Consider the following 20,942-nt stretch of genomic DNA (forward strand, 5'->3'; position numbering starts at 1 on the left):
AAGAAACAGATGCTCAGAGAGATTAAACAAACAAGCCAAAGACAGGGCCCTTGCTGAGTGTCTAAGTGAGGCTCTCAGCTCTCTGCATGCAGAGTTGGCCCCCAGTTGAAGCACCTGGGGGCTTCCCCAACGGCTCAGCAGGGGAATCTGAAAAGAATCTGTCTGTAAAGCAGAAGACACAGGGTCAATACCTGGGTCAGGAAGATCCCATGGAGGAGGGCGTGGCTACCCACTCCAGTATTCTTGCCTGGGGAATCCCATGGACAGAGGAGCCTGGCGGGCTACAGTCCATAGGGTTGCAAAGAGTCAGACACGACTAAAGTGACTGAGCTTGCACGCACGCACAGGAAGCACTTGGGCGTGGTTCTCTTGGCAGGTGGACCGACACTGTGCTGAGAAGGAGCAGAGGGGAGATTTGCATCAGATTTGCTCTGAGCCTTGGGACTCTCCATCAAGCATCATGGGGAAATTTGCCCAGCATGCTTTGGGGCAGCCAGGCCTGCTCGAGGGGCTCCCTTATGCAATGTCCACCATTTCCGCAATTAACTGACGGTAAAGGTTCTCAAGGGCCAAGCTGGGGCCACCGATTCACCTGTGACTGGAACAGGTGAATTGCTTTGTGGGAGTATTTCAAAGGTGTGTGCCCGCCTCGCCCACAAGGTATTCCAGGCAAGCTGTTTTCCTCAAAGATAAGGTCATCTTCCTAGACATTTGAGATAAATGCAAAAGATGACACAAAGGAGCTATTTAGCAAAGAAGGAAGAGAATTTATATGCACCGAAAGGGAAGGATTATTGTTCATTGAAAAAAGCAAATAAAAGAGCAGTACATGTATTAAGATCCTTTATGTGAGTGTGCTGTAAGTACACATTCTCAGATAGATATATGTAGACATAAACACCGTAGATCAGAGATCACACACGAGGTTTAGAAGAAACACCTAACAATATCAAACTGCTTACAGCTGCTTCTGGAAAGAGACAGAAGGTGACATCATGGATGAGGAAACGTCACTTTTTAATTTTTACTGTATGTATTTCCATATGTTAGAATCATTTTTTTTTACTGTTGAAGTCTTCACTTTAAAGAAACACAAGTTAACAGTATTCTTTCAAAAAATTTGTTGGAAACCAATGATATAATTAAACTAGGAACTACTCATATAATTAAGAACTGCTTATATACTCCAAAAACTCTAAGTCTTAAATGCAGAGAAAATGCAGTTTATCAAAGGGCTGAAAAGAAAAATAACAAAAAAAACTTTTTTTAAAGGATTAGGATACCATGAAAGAACAAAGACCAAATTCACAATTTACAAAAAGAAACCTAAATTAGATGAATTCCTCCATTAAAGGACAGACTTTTAAATGCAATTCCTCTGTTAGAGGACTAAAAACTTTTAAACTGAGTTAAGGGAGGAAAAAAAAAAACCTAATATATGCTGTTTATAAGAGACTTATTTAAAGCAAAATTGCAATAAATTCTATAAGCAAATATAACAAAAGTATTTTATGCCAGTGCAACTAACTGGAAATAATATTAAAATCAATTGTTTAATAATATTAAAATCAGTATGTTGATTGTGGACAATATCAACATCAGACAAAGCTTATTTTTTACACAAACAGAACCATTCTATTAACAAAGATATAATTCACAAAGCTGAAACTCTCATAAACCTTTAAGTGACAAATTACTATATCAATGGATTGAGGGGCTTCCCTGATGGCACAGTGCCTGCAATGCAGGAGACACCAGAGACTTGGGTTCGATCCCTGGGTCAGGAAGATTCCCTGAAGGAAGAAATGGCAACCCACTCCAGTATTCTTGTCTGGAGAATCCCTTGGACAGAGGAGACTGGCAGGCTACAGTCCACGGGGCCTCAAAGAGTCAGACACGACTAAGTAAGTCACAAAGAGTCGGACAGGATTAAGTAAATAAGCACAGCACACAGCACAGAGTATTGAAGGGAAAGGTGTTGGAAACAGGAGAAGAAACAGAAAGGCAGTCAGTAGCAAAAGATTTGGACACATTTTGAGCTTTTAACAAATTAACAGGTAAGTAATAAGCAAGTACACAGTAAATACTACCTCAAAATATATACATTATGTATCAATCAGGGTTCTCCAGAAAAAAACAAACCATCATGCCTTGCAAAAGAACATAAATTTATCTTCTTCTGTAATTCACAGAACTTTTCATGGGTCACAAATAAAGCTGTAAAGAAAAACCACGTTCTAAAATCTGGTCACAATCACTAAACAAAATGCAATTTTGTTCGGAGTTTTTACATTGATGCTATCACTTCGTAATTTAAGGACTTAAAAAAAATGTATTGAATAAAATCAGCCACGGTGAACACTTCTTGTGAACGTGGGACTAAGATTACAGGGCATCCAGTTGCATCCAGAGGGCCAGCGTGTTGTCTCCAGAGAAAGTCAGGGCAGGCAAGGAGGCCGGTTTGCTTCCTGGCTGGGTGGCCACAGGCAGGCAGGCAGTGACGGGCAGCCTGAGACGCCTAGAATCTCAGCAGCTCCAGCGGAGCCCGGAACCCTCGCCGTCACTGTGGTGTCAGAACAAGCCTTGGTCGAGTAAGCAAGAGTGCCCCTACCGGCCCCTCGTAATATCGTGTTGAACCCAGCATTGCAGACGTGGGAGCTTCCCAGGCCACTGACCTCTGCCCTTCCAAGGTGGAGTGAGCCGAGGTTACAGGAAGGTGGGCCCTCACACGCCCATGGATTCCATCAGCTTTCATCACCCTCCTCGCTGTGCAATCTGTCCATCCACTACGGATCCCTATTTTCCCAGCCACCAAGTCCAGTGAATGATAATTCTTCCTGTTGGAATAAAGACGTTCTCTCTATTTTTCCTCATCAGCTGCCTTGTACCATCTTTGGCTTTCATCCTCAGTTCATTCTGGGAGGGCAGCCCCCCTGGGGTCTTTGAGGAAAATGGGCTTTATTTTGCAAGGAAGATCGATTGGAAACAAAATATCTCCAAGGAGGACAGGCCTGAATAAGGTGGCCCTGGAGAAGATGCTGAGAAAGAGCAGGGAGGCGTGGGGTCCTCCTGGGCTCACTTGAAAACCCCTCATGGATCCTCCCCACCCCACCCCATCAGTAACCGGTCTTTCCCAGCCCACAGTTCCAGAAGGCCCCTGGGCCAGAACCATGCTGGCTCTGGGTCCACCCTTCCTTAATCATTCAAATACCTTGAGTAAGGTTATGGATTATCCCCCTTACCTCATCATTAGGGGAAACTAGACGGTCTGGGAGCAAAGGTAACCTCTTCTGGAAGCAAGCAGTAGAGGGTTGTAGTCAAGAGAACCCCTTTGGAGTTAAAAACATCATTTCAGAAACCAGCTGTGCTTCTTCCCAGCTGTGATCTCTGCGCTTCAGTTCCCCCGTGTCACATGTGACACTAATGATGTGAACTCACGGGCTGTTGCGAGGACTGAATGTAGTAATGAGAAAAAGGCATTTAACCAAGGCCCACGTGTGATTTCTAACAAACCAATTGCATGGGGCACTATGGAAAGGGTGCGCTGCTGGTATGACAGCTCCATGGCGCCACCTTGTGGTAGGTGTCTCTCAGAGCAGTAGGTTGGTCTTTCTCAAAACCAGTGCCTCTTTTCAAATGACAGAAGCAGGTTGTGCTTGGTGAAACTCATCGTTTAAACATTCAAAGCCTGTAATGGTAAGTACTGTGTTGATGTCATGCAAAGCGCCTTAGAAATATTTTAGAAAGCGATGCTGGAGAAGCATCATTTGGGAGGACTCTGCCCTCTCCGTTATCAAAAAAGAAAGTGACAAGTGTTGGTCGCTCAGTCACATCTGACTCTTTGCCACCCCATGGACTGTAGTCTGCCAGGCTCCTCTGTCCATGGGATTTTCCAGGCAAGAATAATGGAGTGGGTTACCATGCCCTCCTCTATGGATCTTCCCAACCCAGGGATTGAAGCTGGGTCTCTTACATTGCGGACAGATTCTTCACCATCTGAGCCATCAGAGAAGCCCCCACATGCTGGAGAAACATTTGGGAGATCTCGCCCCCTCCACCACCAAAGAGATCCTCTTCTTAGATTACTACATCATCATTGCCCAAATACCCTAGATGTCCCCAGCTTTAGGGGTGGAGATGCATAAGCAAATAAAGACATCTCAGTTCCCAAGCCTCTGCCTGCTTTCAATCTACCTGATCTCATCTCCCAGCCACATTCAACTTCCCCCTCCACTACGGCATCTCTTCCCTGACCCCACACCCCACTCAAACCTTTCTGATTTCCCCCTCCACCCCACTGCAACCCTAACTTCTGCAGCACTAATTACCACCTCCTCTGTGATTGCACCCCCATTTCCTCCGCCTCTTTCCTGCTTCAGCTCCTCTCCACAGCACTCAGCACTGACTCCCTTGCGTTTCTTGTGTTTACTCTCTTGCCCCGTTTGAATGGCATCTCCCTGAGGGCAGGGATTTCAGTCTTTCATGCTGTACCTTCAGCACCTTCTGGTACTTCCCTGGTGGCTCAGATGGTAAAGCGACTGCCTGCAATGCAGGAGACCTGGGTTCGATCCCTGGGTCGGAAAGATCTCCTGGAGAAGGAAATGGCAACCCACTCCAGAACTCTTGCCTGGAAAATTCCATGGATGGAGGAGCCTGGTAGGCGACAGTCCATAGGGTCGCAAAGAATCGGACACGACTGAGCGACTCCACCTTCAGCACCTTCAGCAGTGCTTGGCTGTAGGAGGTGCTCAATAAATTGCTGACTGACTAAAGGAAAGAATGAAAACAAAGATGGACTCTAAGATGGGAGAAACTAGAGAAGCTCTCAGCATGCCACAGGATTAAAAATAGGAAAGAAAACTCATTTCCTAAGGTAGGAAAGGAGTTTCCTAAAGAAAGGGCAGGTTTCACGAGTATGGGGCCAGTGCGGTCACACAGGCTCCACACTGTGGAAGGGTCTGGCATTTAGAAAGGACTTCCCTGGTGGCTCAGAGGGTAAAGAATCTGCCTGCAATGTGGGAGACCCAGGTTTGATCCCTGGAGGAGGAAATGGCAACCCACTCCAGTATTCTTGCCTGGAGAATTCCATGGATAGAGGAGCCTGGCAGGCTATGGTCCATGGGGTCGCAGATTCGAACACAACTGAGCGACCTACCCTATAACTACTACCTGGAGTCTAATGCTCAGTGTTTGTAATCTTGAAAGTCGCAGTGCTGTTGAATTCGTGTTTTGTAAGTCCAGTCCAGTAGGACCATGGTGCAGATACTGGCTTAGGGCCTCAGCTCAGGCATGGGTCTGCCGCCAAGTCCCCACCCCTGGTGCACCAGGCCCCATCTGGCCTCCCACTCTCTGCTCCCAGAGGGGTCTTGGGCACGGGCGGGGGAGGATGCCCAGAAGCCTCTCAGGACAGAGGTTGCCCACCTACCTCCCAGGCTGGCAGCCCCATCGCATGGTGGGTGGGCAGCCAGCTAGACGCCTTCTCTTGGCAGGGGTGATCTAAACACCGCACTCGAGGTACACAGAAAGTCCTGGCTTGGGGTGACCTACCTGCTGCAGCTGGGGCTGTGGGCTCGACTCCTCCAACCTGACCGCGTGTCATGCTTGTTCAGAGTCGCGGGCCCCCGGACACCTGTCACAGGCTGTGTCTCTTCTGGCCAGCCTGAGGCACCCTCCCGGATAAGTCACCAAACGTGAGTTATATAATGTCAGTGATTCCACCGATGAGCTAAATGTGCTATCTGCATTTAGAACTGGCATCACACAATATAAAAGATGAATAGCAATGTTCATGCTAATAATTTAAAACTTCAATTTTTCTTATGGAATTAAACAGCAAATACCACCACAATAAGCAGAGATTTGGGAAGGAAGGAAGAGGCTTTCTATGTACCTTTAATGGTACTTATTTCCTGCTTTTTGAACAAGGAGCCCCACATTTCTATTTTGCTCTGGGCCCTGCAAATTATACTCAACACTGACATCAAAGTGGTCCTGTGGGGATTAATCTGTGGGTATACCATAAAGGCACTGTACTCAGTTTGCCTGTATTGCCAATGTTATATCCTTGCTGAAACTACACTATCCACTGTTTAATAAACCTGTAATAAAATAGCTAACAGCAACGAGATCAAACCAGTCAATCCTAAAGGGAAATTAACCCTGAATATTCTTTGGAAGGACTGATGCTGAGCTGAAGCTCCAATACTTTGGCCACCTGCTGTTAAAGAGTCAACTCATTAGAAAAGACCCTGATGCTGGGAAAGATTGAAGGCAGGAGGAGAAGGGGATGACAAAGGATGAGATGGTTGGACGGCATCACCGACTCAATGGACATGAATTTGAGCAAACTCTGGGAGACAGTGAAGGACAGGGAAGCCTGGCATGCTGGAGTCCATGGGGTCGCAAAGAGCCGGACATGACTAAGCAACAGAACAATGAAAATAGCTAATAAAGGAGTTGTTTTTCCTATTTATTATAACTCTTCATAACTTGGTCTTAGTTCATTAAGCTAAAAGGATTAGCGTTGCCAGGAAAACATCACATGAAAAACGCCATGGGCACAGCAAGGACTGCTAATTCATATTACAAGTCAGAGCTTTAAAAAAACCAAAAAGTCCATCAAGACCAAAATGTTTTGCTGGAGGATATTCCAGCAAATGTTCGCTGAGGTCAGGTGTCTTGGGAGTGGCGCAATGACGTTCCGCTGTGGGGACCGTCCCGTGGGGACGCAGGGTGTTCAGCAACAGCCTCCCTCCAACCACGCACTGAAAACACCTCCAGGCCTCGCACTGCCCGTGGTGAGGACCGCCCGCTTGCACAGACAGACAACCGGTCGCCAAGTGACCACACAGCCCTCGGGACCATGTTCCTGCCCTCGCCTCCCGTGCCTGCAACCCACATTAGATTCTCCAACTACGATCAACCTATACGAGACACTGGGTATAGGAAAACTAACCAATTCTTTTATTCAGTGAGAAAGAGGGGGACAAATGAAAGCTCACACACTGCTAAAAAGAATAAAAAAAAAAAAAAAAGACACCACTGTACGGCTCTTGGGAACATCACATTCTCTTTCCTAGCCTCCCACAGAGCAGTGGGTATTTATAAGCGAGATGTCAAGGTATTAGTGCCCAATCTACATCCAGTTAGGTTTTCTCTAAGCTAAGAACATTTAAAACCTCAGACTTTTATTAAAACTTCTAAAACATTTAAAACCTCTAGACACGACAGCTGTAAGCACACCATTCAGTCCCTTAAAATGTCTCAGTAAGCACTGCCCCTGAGTCAGTATCTTTTCCTAATAGTATTCCCCATCCCCCTACGTTTAGAATATAACATTTCATGTTCCAGTAGTAATCACACACAGGATTAAAAGCCCAACCAGCCAAGAAAGTGTTATTCTTTCTATGAAGTGTCCATTACAAAAGGAGGAAAAATGAAAGGCGTGGACTTTGGTACAACTGGTGCTGACCGACTGCAGGATTAATACCCAAATACCCTGCCAACTCTAGAAAAGGTGCGGCCCTCGGAACCACAGAAACAGGTCACAGCAGTCGATTTTTCACCCGTAAAGCGCCAGCGACGCGAAGCACCCTGCGCAGATCTGTGTCTCTGGCCCGGCTAGCGCATGCCCAGGATCTGCCTGCTTTTCAGCTGGTACGTCTTCTCAATGTCCGACAGGGCTTGAGCGCGAAGCTGAGCGGCGTGAAGCCTTTTTTTCAGGTCCTTGCACTTGGACTTGGAGGTGAGCTGACTCTCAGAATTCTCACCCCGTATGACGTTCTCTTTACTCTCCCCACTGAAATGAACCTTCTTCTTCACGACCGATGATGGGAGATCAAACAGTTCTTCAGAAAGAAAAAAGAAAAAGGGGTTTCAGTTACGCGAACAGGCATTCGGCTCCTCCACACTTAACCAAACTTAATGAACATATTGACTCTCTCAGTTCCCATGTGAAACCTGGGTACCTTCATTCTCTCTGGGACAGGAATGCTAAACAGCATCCAGCTGAGTGTTAAAGATCTTACTGGCTTTACTCAACGACTCGTGACTCGGGTGGCATCGCATCCAGCAGATAGAAAGGCGCTCCAAGGAACTGTACAAAATGAAAGCCTTTTACAGGCAGGAGGGGCAGGATGATGAAGTGACACCAGGGCAGAGGGGCCTGCCTGTGGCAAGATCACTTTCCTTTAGGGACGGCAGGGATCTATTAGGCAGATGACCTCACTTGTGCTGACCAGGTAATTCCAGATTGACTAGTTTAGAGATTCCATTCCTGGGAGAGGCTGAAACTGTGATGAAATTAAGCACTGAGTCTTGATTTGATGATCGTTGGTGACAAGTGACTCCATTTTGATGGGCTGCCTGCCGTGCAGGAGACACAAGAGATGTGAGTTTGATCCCTGGGTCAGAGGAGGAAACAGTAACTCACTCCAGTATTCTTGCCTAGAAAAAAAGTTTTGTGGACAGAGGAGCCTGGTGGGCTACAGGCCATGGGTTTGCAAAGAGTTGGACACGACTGAGCAGGTGACTCTGTGTTGGACCTGTTTCTCTTTTTTAATAGGTCAGGGGCTGCGGCTGGCAGAAGTCAATCAGCCTTCTGATCTGCAGCGAAAAATCAAGGAACGTATGCTTCACTCTCTTATCAACTTTCCTCTTAAGGTTAAATACACTGAAGATTGTGGGCCACAATATAAAACTTCTGGAAATCAATGTTATTTATCTCTATTCTTCAAGTGCCATTCGACCTGGAACACAGTACTTCCAGGTAAGAATGGAAGCAGAAGCTCTGTTTTTATAGCACCCACAGCTTTGGCTAAATACTTAAGAACACATTTTAAAAATGCCTAACTCACCAGAAACTTGTTTCAAAACGAACCTAAGCAAATTCAGCACAATAAAAGTAAATCAAGTGAACAGAGAGTAAAAAATGTGTACTTTTAATGGGAAGAAAAATAATTTACTTAAAGTGGCTACACTGTTAGGAACTAACAGGATTATTTGGGGGTGGGGACTGGCAGGTTTGAATTCCAGAAACTTTTGTTTCTCCTTTGTATTCATTTAAAGGAAATATGTTCAAATATTTACTGAGCTTACTGTATGGGCCATTGTGGACCAAACAAAGGCCCTATTGTGGCAGCTGGAGACAGAGCATCAACAGATAAACAAGTCCACAGGAGGAATATTTGAGGGTGGTCGTGCTGTGGCGGGGGGAAGGGAGGCAGAGGTTCTGGGGGTGTTTGCAGCAATGAAGCCTCATTATAAGGTGACTTCTAAGCAGAGACACGAGGACAGAGAGGAGGGAAGAAGCCACGTGACTATCTGGAGAACATTCCAGACCACAGGCATGGAGAGGTCCCGAGAGAAGAGCAGACTGCACAGAGAAACGCCGCTCTTTGTCCCAACTTCCTATTTCACACACTCTTTCTCCGCAAAGCATTTTAGGAGATTGCTTTTAGGCCTCAACTCCATGGTTTCAAATAGATCCACCTTTATTACCACAAATAGCTCTACCCATTTGAAGAGCAACAGTGTAAACTGTAAATCCTACTAATGAAATAGTTTTAGAAGAAAGAAAAGTGTTTAGAAAATGAATTAGTATTTCATTAAATAGAAGAAGAGAATTAGCATTCATTAAATACACTAAGGAGCGCTTTCAAAAGATGCTGTTGCTAACTGTGATGATCTCAACTTGTTTTTCTCACAGCTGAATTCTAGAGCCTGAGGATGAGGAGGGGGCATTGCCAACTGTCCTGGGTTCACCAGGGCACCCTCTCCCCACTGCTTTGTTGCTTTTCTTGTTGGTGTTCAGTCGCTCAGTCATGTCAGCCTCTTTGTGACCCCAAGGACTGCAGCCCGCCAGGATTCCCTGTCCTTCACCATCTCCTGGAGCTTGCTCAAACTCATGTCCACTAAGTCAGTGCTTTTCTTAGGTTCTGACTAGTTCAGTTCTTCTAAATATCTCCGACCCACACTGGACACTGCATCCTCACAGCTCATTTTAAGTCTTTGCCATGATTTGCACACAGGTGAATTCTTCTACCTACATACCCTACAAAGTGAAATATAGCGTTCTTCTCCGGGACTTCTCACCCTCCGCTCAAAGACTCTCAGGGAAAGACGGAAATAAATTCTTTAACTGGAAGAGCTGCCCCAACAGGGCCTTCGATAATTCTCAGCAACGGGCCTGATGCATGAAACTCACCCAGATAAAAATTATTCCTCATTCTATCATGACTTATGTCTAGTTTGTCTTTATGGATGGCAATGTAGAATCTAAGAAAAGTTAAAATAGATATTACAAAATTACTGAAATGGTAGGTAGTCACACTGAGAAAAAAGATACTTCCATCACTAGTTTCATTTATTTCCCTTGCTTATTACAGAGCATATGTAGATATTAAACAATCACACTTTGACATATACATGTAACCGGAACGGGCCTTAGCCAAGACCCAAAAGTGATGATCTGTTCTACAGCTGGTCTGTCACACCTTTTAAGCCACGGTTTCTGTGAAGGATCTGGCAAGTGTTAGCTGGTCATGCGGCAATAGCAAAATGCTGGGGTTTTCACTTAAAAGGGAGAGAAATGTAGAATTCTGATAATACACCTGGAGAAAAATCTGAAAGGCACAGCAATTTTGTATAACCTAATTTTTAAAAATAAATATCAACTACTGCACATGTAGTTTGACAAAGTGAACAAAACTGAAGACGAACTCATCCCCACGCAGAGCCTCACGTCTCTGATCCCAAAGAGTCAGCCACGGCGAGAGCAGAGTCCTTACCTCCACTGAGCCACATCCACCCAACAGCTCAGGACTCTGGAAAGCTAAAGCGGGCAGCAGCTCCTGCTCAGAGCTGGCTCTCATACCTGGGCCGCCCGCCAGAGACAGGAACCTCTGCTCCTTCAGCAGGCTGTAATTCTTCAGCAGACCTTCCGCTCTGGCCAGCTTGTTCTCCGCCAGCCTCTCACGGACACAAAGCTCGCGTTCTCTCTCTTTAAAAAGGGAACGGAACAAAACAGACACAAATGAACGTGGCTCTGGACGTAAACAGTTCGCGTTTACTTATCTTCCTGCTTTTCCTTATCGCAAGGCTGGCTGCCGGGCCGCGGATGAGTCATGTTTGGTGAAGGGTTCCTTACCGTACACTCCAGTCAACCGCATGGTGCCCGCGCCATAAGCCAGTGTGTTAGTGTGTTATCTTGGGTTTCCTCCTAAGGACCAGCTTAAGCACAAGCACAAAGTCAGCTGCAACTTTCGGTCCTGATGTGTGGGAATAACTCACGGGGGGAGCAAAGAGCTTCCGCCATCCTGCTCGCCCCTGGGAAGGGCCGACAGTTCATTCTCAGGGCATTACTCGGCCCAAACCCCCTCCCTCCGAGTGAACAACAGCCAAAGAGAAGGGAAAAAACACAGCACAGCGAGGTGGTCCTTCTTTAGACCAGTAACGAAGGCTATTATTTTTTCATGGCCCAGCATTTAGAGAGCGCAGATTTCAGCTGCTACATGAAATTACAGAACACTGAAGCAAGTTAAAAAAAAAAGTTTTTGCTTGTTTTTTGTGGGTTCTTTTTTTTAAAAGAATGCCGTTAACAGAAGAGACTAAGATTTTCAGGCAAGCACAAGCTGTTCCTCCTACAGAGAGTGTATCTCACAGTCCCCGATGATTATCATTAGGAAGTAAAACATTAACTAATGTATTTGCATCCTTTATAAGTACATTTAAATAGAGTACTTTAGAAGTACATTTAAAATTAAATATAAGTACATTCATAAGTGAATGTGCATTGGTGTAAAGCTGCAGAAGTGAGAGCGGGTGGGCCACCAGGGTGGAGGAAACTCACGGTCTCTCTCCCCTCCGTGTCAAAAGGCAGAGCCCTACCGTTGCGGCCGCCCTGTGGAACCCCCACACCGGGCCAGCAGCTCTCACTGCAGAGGCGTCAACAGACTCAACATCAAAAGCTCCTGCGTCCGTCAATACCCATCAGAGGATTTAAACATCTTGTATCCGCAGCCTCTACGGAATGACCTGAACACGTATCGTCTTACACACTGCGTGATTTTAGAGCCGAGCCGCGCTGCAGCGGCGTGTCAGAAGGGAGAAGCGACGCCACCTTGATTCTGGAAGGTGGCGAATTCTAAGAGATTCTTTATGATGGGAAACCTTAGGGCCCGTATGTTAAGGAAGAAAAGAAAAGAGGGACTCTAGAGTACGGGGTGATGACCCCCGTGCCGGGCTGTCACGGTTAGGGCCCGACAGCATGGTGACAGCGGCTGATCTCGGAGAAAGAGGCTCAGCACGGAGGAGCCGCAAGCCTGCTGGAGGCATTTTGGCTGTGCGAGTGTTTATAAAAACGCCCTGCGAGGACAGACGTGAGACCCTCCGTTCAGGCAGACGCTCACACACTAGCATGAGCCTCCGGCAGCGCTGGGTTTCACCCCCCACCCCGCCAGACTTACGCTCCAAGCTTTCTTCCCTGGCCTTGAGGGCTGCCTCCCGCTCCTGTAACTGTATTTCCTTCAGTTTCAGCTCACTCAACACAGGGCTGGAGTCCTGCAGCTTTTCTGGTTCTCCTATTCGCCGCCCTCTCCTCTCAGGATTTCTCCTTTGCTCTTCAGCAACCAAGTTTGCTATCAAAGGATTCTCAAGAATTTCTTCAACAGAAGGTCGATGGTAATCCTGGGGGAAAAAAGACTCGGTGTTGCAGGCAGACTTCATAATGGACGGACTACTTATCCTGAAAGAGCAGTGACATTTAAAACAGCATATATTCCAAAGCAAAAGAAAAGGCTCCTTTACGGTGTGCAGTGTTACAGTTCCATGTCTGTGTACACGACGGGGAGACCCCGACACGATTCCGGCTGCCATCCGTCACCGCGCAGCTGACTCCCTCGCCCACTTTGCCCACTGCCATCCACACATAGATGGGTCCTGAACATCCGAAAGTAAGTTCACCGGCACCTTTAACACATAGATGGGTCCTGAACACCTGAAAGGAAGTTCACCGGCACCTTTAACACATAGATGGGTCCTGAACACCTGAAAGTAAGTTCACCGGTGCCTTTAACACATAGATGGGTCCTAAACACCCGAAAGTAAGTTCACCGGCGCCTTTAACACATAGATGGGTCCTAAACACCCGAAAGTAAGTTCACCGGCACCTTTAACACATAGATGGGTCCTAAACACCTGGAAGTAAGTTCACCGGCGCCTTTAACACACAGATGGGTCCTGAACACCTGAAAGGAAGTTCACCAGCACCTTTAACACATAGATGGGTCCTAAACACCTGGAAGTAAGTTCACCGGCGCCTTTAACACACAGATGGGTCCTGAACACCCGAAAGTAAGTTCACCGGCACCTTTAACACATAGATGGGTCCTAAACACCTGGAAGTAAGTTCACCGGCGCCTTTAACACACAGATGGGTCCTGAACACCTGGAAGTAAGTTCACCGGCGCCTTTAACACACAGATGGGTCCTGAACACCCGAAAGTAAGTTCACCGGCACCTTTAACACACAGATGGGTCCTAAACACCTGGAAGTAAGTTCACCGGCGCCTTTAACACACAGATGGGTCCTGAACACCTGGAAGTAAGTTCACCGGCGCCTTTAACACACAGATGGGTCCTGAACACCTGGAAGTAAGTTCACCGGCGCCTTTAACACACAGATGGGTCCTGAACACCTGGAAGTAAGTTCACCGGCGCCTTTAACTCAGGGGGCTCTGTGTCCACAAAGCGATGCAGATTTTAACTTACCTTTGCTCCCTTTTAACCTAAGAAGGCTCAGCCCCTGTGCTGGGCTGGGTAGCACTGCCAGGGTCCATCTGGGGGCACCCACTGCCCTTGCATCTCTAAACCATATTAAGCAGGACACTGTCTCCCTGACCTCCGATCCTGTTACTTCACTTGTATCCTTCTCTTTGAACTCCCACAGCATGTACCTCTGTTCTTACACCAGCCTGGTCCGTCCCCACCCCACCGCCAGGTTTGTTCTCCATAGTCTCTGAGTTATTTCCCCTCTGCTCTTTTAGCCTCCCTGCCCCACCATTCCCATCTCTCATGGTCTCTAATCTCTCCGAATTAGAGCAGAGTAATAAGATCTTATTATTTCTGGCCCCTTCCTGCACCATCTGCTGCGCTGAGGTAGGCAAGGAGAAGGTGACTGAGGCTCTGAATCCTTACTTGCTACCAGCCACCCGTCAGCAGGGCAGAACACGGGAGGACACTTAAGAGAGCAGAGACGGGCAGCCAGCAACGTGCCAAGGATACATGTTTTCACTCATGTTAATGGAGCAGATTTATCAGCTAAGGAAATCTATTTACCATTTCTTCAGTCTCATTGCTCCACAACAGCACATTTCTTCAGTCTCATTGCTCCACAACAGCACATGCTGCAAAATTTAACTGAGGGATGGAAACATGTCATCTTATAAACTTTACCTTTAAATTTAACATCCTCGTAATAATGTCATTTAATTCATCAGAGTAACGATATGGAATTCGCCTGAATTTGCCCTCTCTGATCTTCCCAGCTAGTTCCTTCTGGTTGAAAGCTGTAAATGGAGGCCTGAAGAGAAAAAAAAAAATTTAATGTAAAAATGAAAATATATAATAAGAAGCAAATCAAAAGCAGAGTTTAAGGTCCAGTTTGTATTTATGTTTCTGCCTCTGGGGCCTTCTTCTGTACCTAAGTTTCCCACCCTTGGCACTTCTGACATTTGGAGCCGTACGGTTCTGTTATGGGCGCTGTCCCGTTCATCCTTATTATGCTTGCAGTGCTGCAGATCCCTGTCCCTCAGACGTCAGCAGCTATCCCTAGCCGTGACAACTAAAATGTCTCCAGACACTGCCAAGTATCCCATGGGAAGCAAAACTGAGGGGGTAAAATTCCCCTTCCCTGCTTGAGAACCCCTACTCTACAGAAGAGTTTAGAATGGAAAAAAGAGAAAAAAGGGAAAGAAGCAGGGTTCTGTCCTGTCCAAACCACCAGACCGCTCGTCCAGATCTTCCTTTCCTTTCTTCCACGGGCCTGACCTATGAGCTCGCCCTGTGAGCTACACTCAGTCTGACAGGGAGGCACCTAACCAGGTCACAAGCTTGAGAAGTCTAGATTCAGCCTCAGGGGTTATGTTATTATTTTGTAACTCGTTTTTTAACCTGCCCATCCACCTTAATTTTAATCCAAGGTATGACTCTTTCAGACTTGAATGTGAATGGATGCTCAAAAACCTGAACCCAGTGACAGGTGACAGACCCAAGCACAGACTTCGGACTAGAAACCTGCCTTCACCATACTTACATTAACGCACATAACTCATACAGCAAACAACCCAGTGACCAGATATCCGACTTCTCGTTGTAGGACATGTGATTCATTTGTTCCTTTAGTGGGGAAAGAAAGGAGGAGTTTAAAGTTTACTTTGTTTTAAAACAGACTCACAGACACAGAGAACATATTTGTAACTGCCAGAAGGGACGCAGGGGAAGGGAAGGACTGGGAGTTTGGGATCAGCAGATGCAAACTATTATATATAAGATGGATAAAAAAACAAGGTCCTGCTCCATAGCACAGGGGTCTAAAGTCAAGAACCTGTAACAAACCATAATGGAAAAGAATATAAAGAAGAATGTGTATGTGTGTATATATATATATAAAACTGAATCATCTTGTTGCATAGCAGAAATTAACACATCAACTATACTTCAATAAAATAATTTTTTAAGTTTGCTTTAAAACTTATACAATTACTCTTGGGACAAAAATGAAACCTTAAAGTTTGATAATAGTCACTCAAAAAAAAAGGAAAAATTTTTATATTATAAATATATCTATAACAAAAGTTTCAAATACAAAAGGCTGATTTCTCTTACATTAGGTCTTACATCATAAGATGGTACTTTATCTTTAAATTGATAATGGAAAAAAGGCAATGATCTTATCCTAATATACTTTGTCATATATAATCCATTCACCTATTTCTCATTCACAAACATTTACTGTGTTACTACAGGCAAGGCACTGGCAACTCAAAGGTGAACATGAGACATCTCTACCTCAAGGAATTCATAATCTAGAAACTCTATTTTAAAGAACCAGAGAAAAGTCTACGATAACATCTAGCTCACATTTAAATGGATAAAGACACCAATGGTTAATTGACTCACCCATTTATGTATTTTTCCCTTAGTCCACTGTATATACCACAGTACTAACTAATAATCTCATTGCCTATTTTAACTGCCTGCCTTTCTTAACAACAGTCCACCATGGCTCTTATTTTCAACAGAGGACACGGAGGCAAGCACTGTACTGAAACCTTCAGGAGGCTTCTGAGTATTCTAAGTCCAACAGGTGAGTCTGGCACCACTTCCTGACAATCAATCCCATAAGGAAGGCTCAACTGATCTAATTACAGGGACAGGAGGGAACAGGAACAAAAGAACTGCACAGGTTTCAAATTTTCCAACCACCACCCCTGGATAATTTTCCTTGGCTTCTATTTGGAATCTGATCCAGTGAGAAAATGACACTCTTCTGGCCATATTGGATCTTAGTCAAAAACAAAACCATTAATTTATAAAATTGTATACTGTAGTCACATTGGTTAACAAAAAGATTTACAAAATCTGGAAGCATTTGTGAATTGCTAAAAAAATAAATCTCTCTCCATCTTTACTCTGCTCATCTTTTGTATTCAACACGTTGATTGGTGCTTTCACTTACTGATTCCAGCTCTTCAAAAGCTACCATGCTCTGCTTAGTCACTTAGCTGTGTCCCTCTCTTTGTGATCCAATGGACTGTAGCCACCAGGCTCCTCTGTCCATGGAGATTCTCTAGGCAAGAATACTGGAGTGGGTTGCATGCCCTCATCCAGCGGGATCTTCCCAACCCAGGGATCAAACCCATGTCTCCTGCATTGGAGGCAGATTCTTTATCATCTGAGTCACCAGGGAAGGCCAAGAATACTGGAGTGGGTAACCAATCCCTTCTCCATGGGAACTTCCCAACCCAGGAATCGAACCAGGGTCTCCTGCATTGCAGATGGATTCTTTACAGACTGAACTACCAGCTAAGTCCCAAAAGTCACTAGAGAGCCATAAATAATTCATATCCTTTGACCCAGCAATTTCATTTTGAGAGCTATACACCAAGGAAATAATCAAAGAGGAAGAAAGAATAATTCCTACAAAGATATACATAGCAGTCCTCCTTAGAATGGTGAGACATTTTGGAAACAAAATATCCAGCAGTAGAGGAAACCAGTAAGTGGGTGGAAACATTACCTCCACAGTAGGAAAAGAAAACAACAACAAAAAAGAACAAATACTAAAGGTTAACACTGCAAAAATATGCTGTGAGAAGTGAGTGAGTCTCCTGGGTCCTGAATCTCCACACACAAGAATCATCTAGGGAGTCTATCATGTATACCTGTGGTGGATTCATTTTGATATTTGCCAAAACTAATACAATTACGTAAAGTTTAAAAAATAAAATAAAATTTAAAAAAAAAACACTAAAAAAAAAAAAAAAATACAGAGTCCAAAATAAGAAGGTGGAGGACAAAAAGACAAAAAGTTGAGTGCAAAGACCAGTCCAGAGGTCCTAAGTCCCTGGACTGGAGCCCAGGACTCTGCATTTTAAACTATCACTCCAGCTGAGAACAAGCTGGTGTCCAGGACCTATGGCACTCTGGAAGTACCGCACTTAAGAGCAGAGACAAAACCTGTTTCCTCTCTATGATTCCCGAGCTTAGACGTGGCAGCCATGCACTCAAAGCCTGACTTCGTTGCCTGTAGGAGTTTGGCGGTCTGGTGGTGGGGCTTCGCCTTCCAACGCAGGAAGTGCGGGTTTGCTCCCTGGTTGGGGAGCGAAGATCCCACATGCCTTGTGGCCAAAAAAACAACATAAACAGCAGAAGCAATATTGTAACACATTCAATAAAGACTTTAAAAATGGTACACATCAAAAAAAATAATAATAATCTTTTAATGGTCTGGTGGTCCATTTGAAAAATATCAATTTAAAATAAAACAGTATTATTAATTCTTGGCTATTAGATATTACTAAACAAAGAAATAAACAAAAAGGTCAATTTCCTTGCTTGAATGCTTAGCATTAAGATATTTTAAAAGTATATAAACTTTGAAATACTTACAGGAGACATGTAATAAGGTGTGCCAACAAATGTTTTTGCAAAACTCGTATCGTGGTTTAATATTCTAGCTAGCCCAAAGTCTCCAAGCTTAACGTTCTGCTTGCCATCCAGAAAGACATTGGCTGGTTTCAGATCCCGATGCAGCACAGTGTGGCCACCATCACTTCGTCTGTGACATTCCTTTAGGGCCAGAGTCAACTGAGCCATCACACGAAGAACAAACTCTTCATCCAAGTATTGTCTGAAATCAAAGCAGTTATGTAGCAGGTATCTGCTGAATAAAACCATTACAAAGACGAAAGGATGTGAATTATCTAGTTTTCTAAGTATACACATAGGGAAATAAATCATTTGGATATGAAATTCAAGTGTTGACTGACCAGGGATTTTCTAAAGTACTGTGGACGCACTGAACAAACACAATAAGACTCTCCCCCATTACTAAGCACTTTGTCCCTGATCCTAATCCAGGATGTTTACAGAAGCAAAACTAGGCCCATCTAAGAGGTGACTTCCTCTTACCTTTCCTTGGTTCCCTTTGCAATCACACTAGCTAGGTCTCCTCCTTCGCAGCATTCCATGACGATGTACAGCGTCGTGTTGGTCCGGTCAATAATTCTGTCATAGTAGCGGACAATGTTTGGATGTTTCAGCTCACGAAGCAAATTCACTTCAGAAACAAGCATTTGTTTCTCATTTTCTGTCATGGAGCCATAGTCAAGTTCTTTCCAAACTAATATCTGAAATAAAAATTTCCAAGGTATAAATGAACTCATTATAACTCCAAATTTTTAAAATTAAAAAAAAAAGTTACTTATCTAGTAAACAGATCATACAGTCACTATTATCTAATTTAGTTTAATGAACTGAGGACCCCTGAGTTTATTTCCATAACCTTCCCCTAAGTTTTAAGCGGTAAATGATGCAACAGAGGGTGATGAGGTAGGTTAGGCCGCCCCCAACCCTCTGCCCTCAATGCCTAGTGGGAGGTTGGCGGAAGGTACTCTAGTCAAAGCTGGAGCAGAGGCAGTTGAAGTCCCCGACCATTCCAACTAGTCAAGATTTCCAGGGTAAGAGAACTTAGTAAAGACCCTTCCATCCGAGCTAACTTCCTTTCCATTATTTTTTTTTCTGTGGGTCTACCCACACACCTTGGGAAATATGAATCTAACGATCAGAATAATGGGTAACTTAAATGAATTCTGACTACAAGACATAAAAGTTCTAGGTTCTGATGGTTATGACAGACAGAATTACATTTCTCTAAAAACAGCTCAGGAGTCAGCTACCAGTCACCAACAGAAGGCCCATGGCAGGTCAAAGCAGAAAAAAGGAAGAAAATGGAAGAGAATGGAAAAAAGACAGGAGAAGAAAAAATATACATATATATACACATACATTCTACTTGGCACATTTTATTAGTTTTACTTTGGCCACCTAATGAGAAGAGCTGACTCACTGGAAAAGACTCTGATGCTGGGAAAGACTGAGGGCAGGAGGAGAAGGGGACGACAGAGAACGAGATGGTTGGAAAGCATCACCGACTCAATGGACATGAAATTGGGCAAACTCCGGGAGCTGGTGAAAGACAGGGAAGGCTGGCGCGCTGCAGTCCATAAAGCTGTAGAGTCGGACACGACTGAGCGTCTGAACAACAACAAAGAATTAAGGGACAGATTCACAAATTTAAAAAGAAAAAAAAGGATGCGGCTTCCCATCCCTCGAGAGACCCAGGACAGACACAGATCTGGGGGAGAGGGCTGGCTCTTCTGAGCACCCTGCGTTTCAGACGCACACCGCCAGGCTCCTTGCTTCCTCTGGGCGGCCGGGGGCGGAGGCAGGGACCAGGCCCGCGCTCACCTTGCCATCGCTCTTCCTGCGGATCTTCTGGCAGCGGCCGTAGGAGCCCGTGCCAATGGTGTACAGCACCTCGTAGTCCTCCACCCGAGTCGGCATGGCGGGGCCCGCGCAGGACGCCTACAGGCCGTATCGTCTCCTCGGAGCTGCAGCCACCGACCCGCAGACCTCCAGCCCCGGGGACTGGCAGCCCTGATCTACAGCCCCGGTTTAACCGTCGCGGGCCCCGACCTCGCAGCCTATTGGCCCGCGGTAAGGCCGCTTCGCCTCTCTAATTGGTTAAGAAGACCACAACACGCTGGGCATCTTGGGAAAAAGGTATCGCTAGGCAACCGCGTAGGCGTCGGTGTCGACTTCCGCTCCCAACCTCCAGGAAGAAAGGGGCGGAGCTAAAGCCCAAGTGGGGCTGGGGACGGAAAGCTGCAGCGGGGGGGCGGTCCCCGCCACCTTGTGCCTCCTCCAGCTGAGGTTGCCGAGGCAACCGAAGGCCAGAGCTCTTTCTTCAGTTTTTGGCGCACAGCCTCAACTGACTGCCTTTGACCTTTGCACTTTGACCTCTCACACTACCCCACTCTCCGGCACGCGCCCTCCGCTATCATGTTCCCGCCCCCTGAACCCGGGCGGGGTCATATACTAAGCTGAGTGCAGAGATGAAAAGTACTGGCCCTCTCTAAAGGGTGCGCGAGTGAGGCCGACAGCGCTGAGGGATTGTGCCAAGCACTTTACATGTATTGTCTGGTTTGTAATGCAGGAATTACTGTTATTTCCCATGAAGAAACGGAAGCGTAGAAAGGTCGTAGTATTTGCGTTAGGTCCAAAAGGGAGGAAGAGAAAACTCAATGCAAAAACAGTGGATGTTTATAGTAATGATTTAAAGTTTTCACATCACTTTAGGGTGCAGCTATCCTAGAGAGAGT

General features: G+C 45.6%; 1 protein-coding gene across 2 annotated transcripts; it reads right to left on the minus strand.

Annotated features, from left to right (window-relative positions):
* Positions 1-6,479: 6,479 nt before the first annotated feature.
* NEK2 (NIMA related kinase 2) lies at positions 6,480-20,281 on the minus strand. 2 transcript variants are annotated; one of them, XM_005888563.3, is made up of 8 exons: positions 20,029-20,279; positions 18,691-18,908; positions 18,169-18,409; positions 15,311-15,393; positions 14,452-14,578; positions 12,465-12,684; positions 10,874-10,999; positions 6,480-7,847 (listed from the first exon to the last, which is right to left on the minus strand). In XM_005888563.3, exons 1-8 carry the CDS (start codon positions 20,122-20,124, stop codon positions 7,621-7,623), a joined length of 1,338 nt encoding a protein of 445 aa, XP_005888625.2. In that variant the 5' UTR covers positions 20,125-20,279; the 3' UTR covers positions 6,480-7,620. The 2 variants fall into 2 exon arrangements, with proteins under 2 accessions (XP_005888625.2, XP_070240836.1); XM_070384735.1 differs by lacking the exon at positions 6,480-7,847 and adding an exon at positions 7,877-10,572 and having other exon boundaries at positions 20,029-20,281.
* Between the last annotated feature and the right edge of the window lie 661 nt (positions 20,282-20,942).

Source organism: Bos mutus, chromosome 16 (genome assembly GCF_027580195.1).
Source record: "Bos mutus isolate GX-2022 chromosome 16, NWIPB_WYAK_1.1, whole genome shotgun sequence".
In the NCBI taxonomy this organism is placed as follows: Eukaryota; Metazoa; Chordata; class Mammalia; order Artiodactyla; family Bovidae; genus Bos; species Bos mutus.